The 1,601-nt window shown below is 45.4% G+C and overlaps 1 protein-coding gene across 2 annotated transcripts in view; it reads right to left on the bottom strand.

Annotated features, from left to right (window-relative positions):
* Nucleotides 1-1,087, bottom strand: part of LOC106513657 (homeobox protein orthopedia B) — a 4,266-nt gene extending 3,179 nt beyond the window's left edge. The window contains exons 1-2 of one of the 2 annotated variants that reach the window (XM_014002601.1): nucleotides 895-1,087; nucleotides 232-644 (exon numbers count right to left, since the gene is read on the bottom strand). In XM_014002601.1, the coding sequence (XP_013858055.1) occupies nucleotides 232-644; nucleotides 895-970 (489 nt within the window). In that variant the 5' untranslated portion in view covers nucleotides 971-1,087. The remainder of the gene's footprint in view (nucleotides 1-231; nucleotides 645-894) is intronic. The other variant, XM_014002600.1, reaches the window with a different exon arrangement.
* Between the last annotated feature and the right edge of the window lie 514 nt (nucleotides 1,088-1,601).

Here is a 1,601-nt window from a genome sequence, read left to right on the forward strand (position 1 = left end):
ATTTTACTCAACTACTTCACGGGCTAAATAAAGAGCACTTAACGCCTCGTTTAATAAGGTTTTTTTAAATACTAAAAGTAGTTTTAGATACAAAACTCAGTGACAAACATTCTCACATAAATTATAATTTTGAAACACTGTAATAATTTAATTCCTGGTCATCCTGGATTAATCTTAAAGGATTTTCTTAAACCCGGAGCTGCCATATTATTTCAATGTTAAAGGGCTTACCTGAACTCTGGACTCGGTGAGGCCGATCCTCAGCGCCAGCTCCTCCCTCATGAAGATGTCTGGGTAGTGGGTTTTGGCGAAGCTGCGCTCCAGCTCGTTGAGCTGCGCCGGCGTGAAGCGCGTCCTGTGCCGCTTCTGTTTCTGCTGGCTGGCGCTCTGTCCGGAGCTCTGCTGCGGCTGCTGCTGCTGCTGTTGCTGCTGCTGCTGCTTCTCCTGCTCCTTCCCGTTCACCGGCATGCCGGCGGAGTTGGAGCCCACGGCGGCGATGTCTTCGCCCGGCAACAGAGTGGTTCCCTCCACTGAGTCCGAGCCGGGGGCCATGTCTCCCGGATGGCCCTGCTCGGGAACCCCACCTCCCAGCCGACACTTAAGAGCTTCTCTGTGTCCGAGTAGCTCCGCGGCATCTTTCATCCCTGAGAATCAAGTGGAAATTATCTTACTCTTGAATTAAAACAACACAAAGATACTCTTGTATATAAGAAAAAATAGATATATAAACATACAAAAGCTGAATTTACAGTATTTTTTGCTTTCCGAGCAAATAGTTAACACATTATTAAAAATAAAAACAAATTACTTTCAGTAACAATAAATTACTTAAACAGTTAACACAATTAACTTCACTGCCTATTAAGGAGGTTAAACAAGAAGTTGGACTCTTACACTGGAGTTTAGGGCCGGAGTTTAGTGAGGACAACTCACCGAGCCGAGCATCCAGGAGGTCGGCGTGAGAGAGCATGGCGTACCGCTCCAGGGCGACTGAAATGTGCTCCCCCCACAAAAACACCCCTGCAACTTTAGGGGCAAATTTAAAAAGTATATATGGTCTAAATGAACGAAAATGCGGTTTGTGGTTAAAAAAGGGGGTCCCTTGCATTATAATGTCCTTTAGAGCGACGGGGAGGCGCCTATTAGTTGAAAGAACCCGTGAGCTTCCTCAAATAGGAGCCAATCAGAGCAGGAGCCTGGAAATGTCAGCGACATGACTCCCCCCCTCTCCTCTTCCCCTTTTCTGCCACCTCCCCCTCCCTTTTTTCCSCCTTAAACACACACCGGCACGCACGCAGGCATGCGCGCACAGAGCCGCAAACACTACATTTCAATCTCGTGCCATTCCATCCACTGATTTATTAGCTTTTCATGCTGAAATTATTCCATGTTTAACATCTTAATGTGTTTGTTTAATCTCATATATTCTGTGCGCAGACAGGACTCCCCTGATGGTGTGGATTTAAAAAAACAGTTTTAATTTAGTCTGAACCATTAACACTAAAGGGTTTATCTCCAAAGAATTTGCACTGTTTTTATTTCTCAAACACATGCTTGCTGAAAAGAAATCAGACTATGAGGAGAAAAGCCTCTCCTCTCAG

This window comes from Austrofundulus limnaeus, unplaced genomic scaffold, assembly GCF_001266775.1.
Source record: "Austrofundulus limnaeus strain Quisiro unplaced genomic scaffold, Austrofundulus_limnaeus-1.0 Scaffold14, whole genome shotgun sequence".
Lineage (NCBI taxonomy): Eukaryota > Metazoa > Chordata > Actinopteri > Cyprinodontiformes > Rivulidae > Austrofundulus > Austrofundulus limnaeus.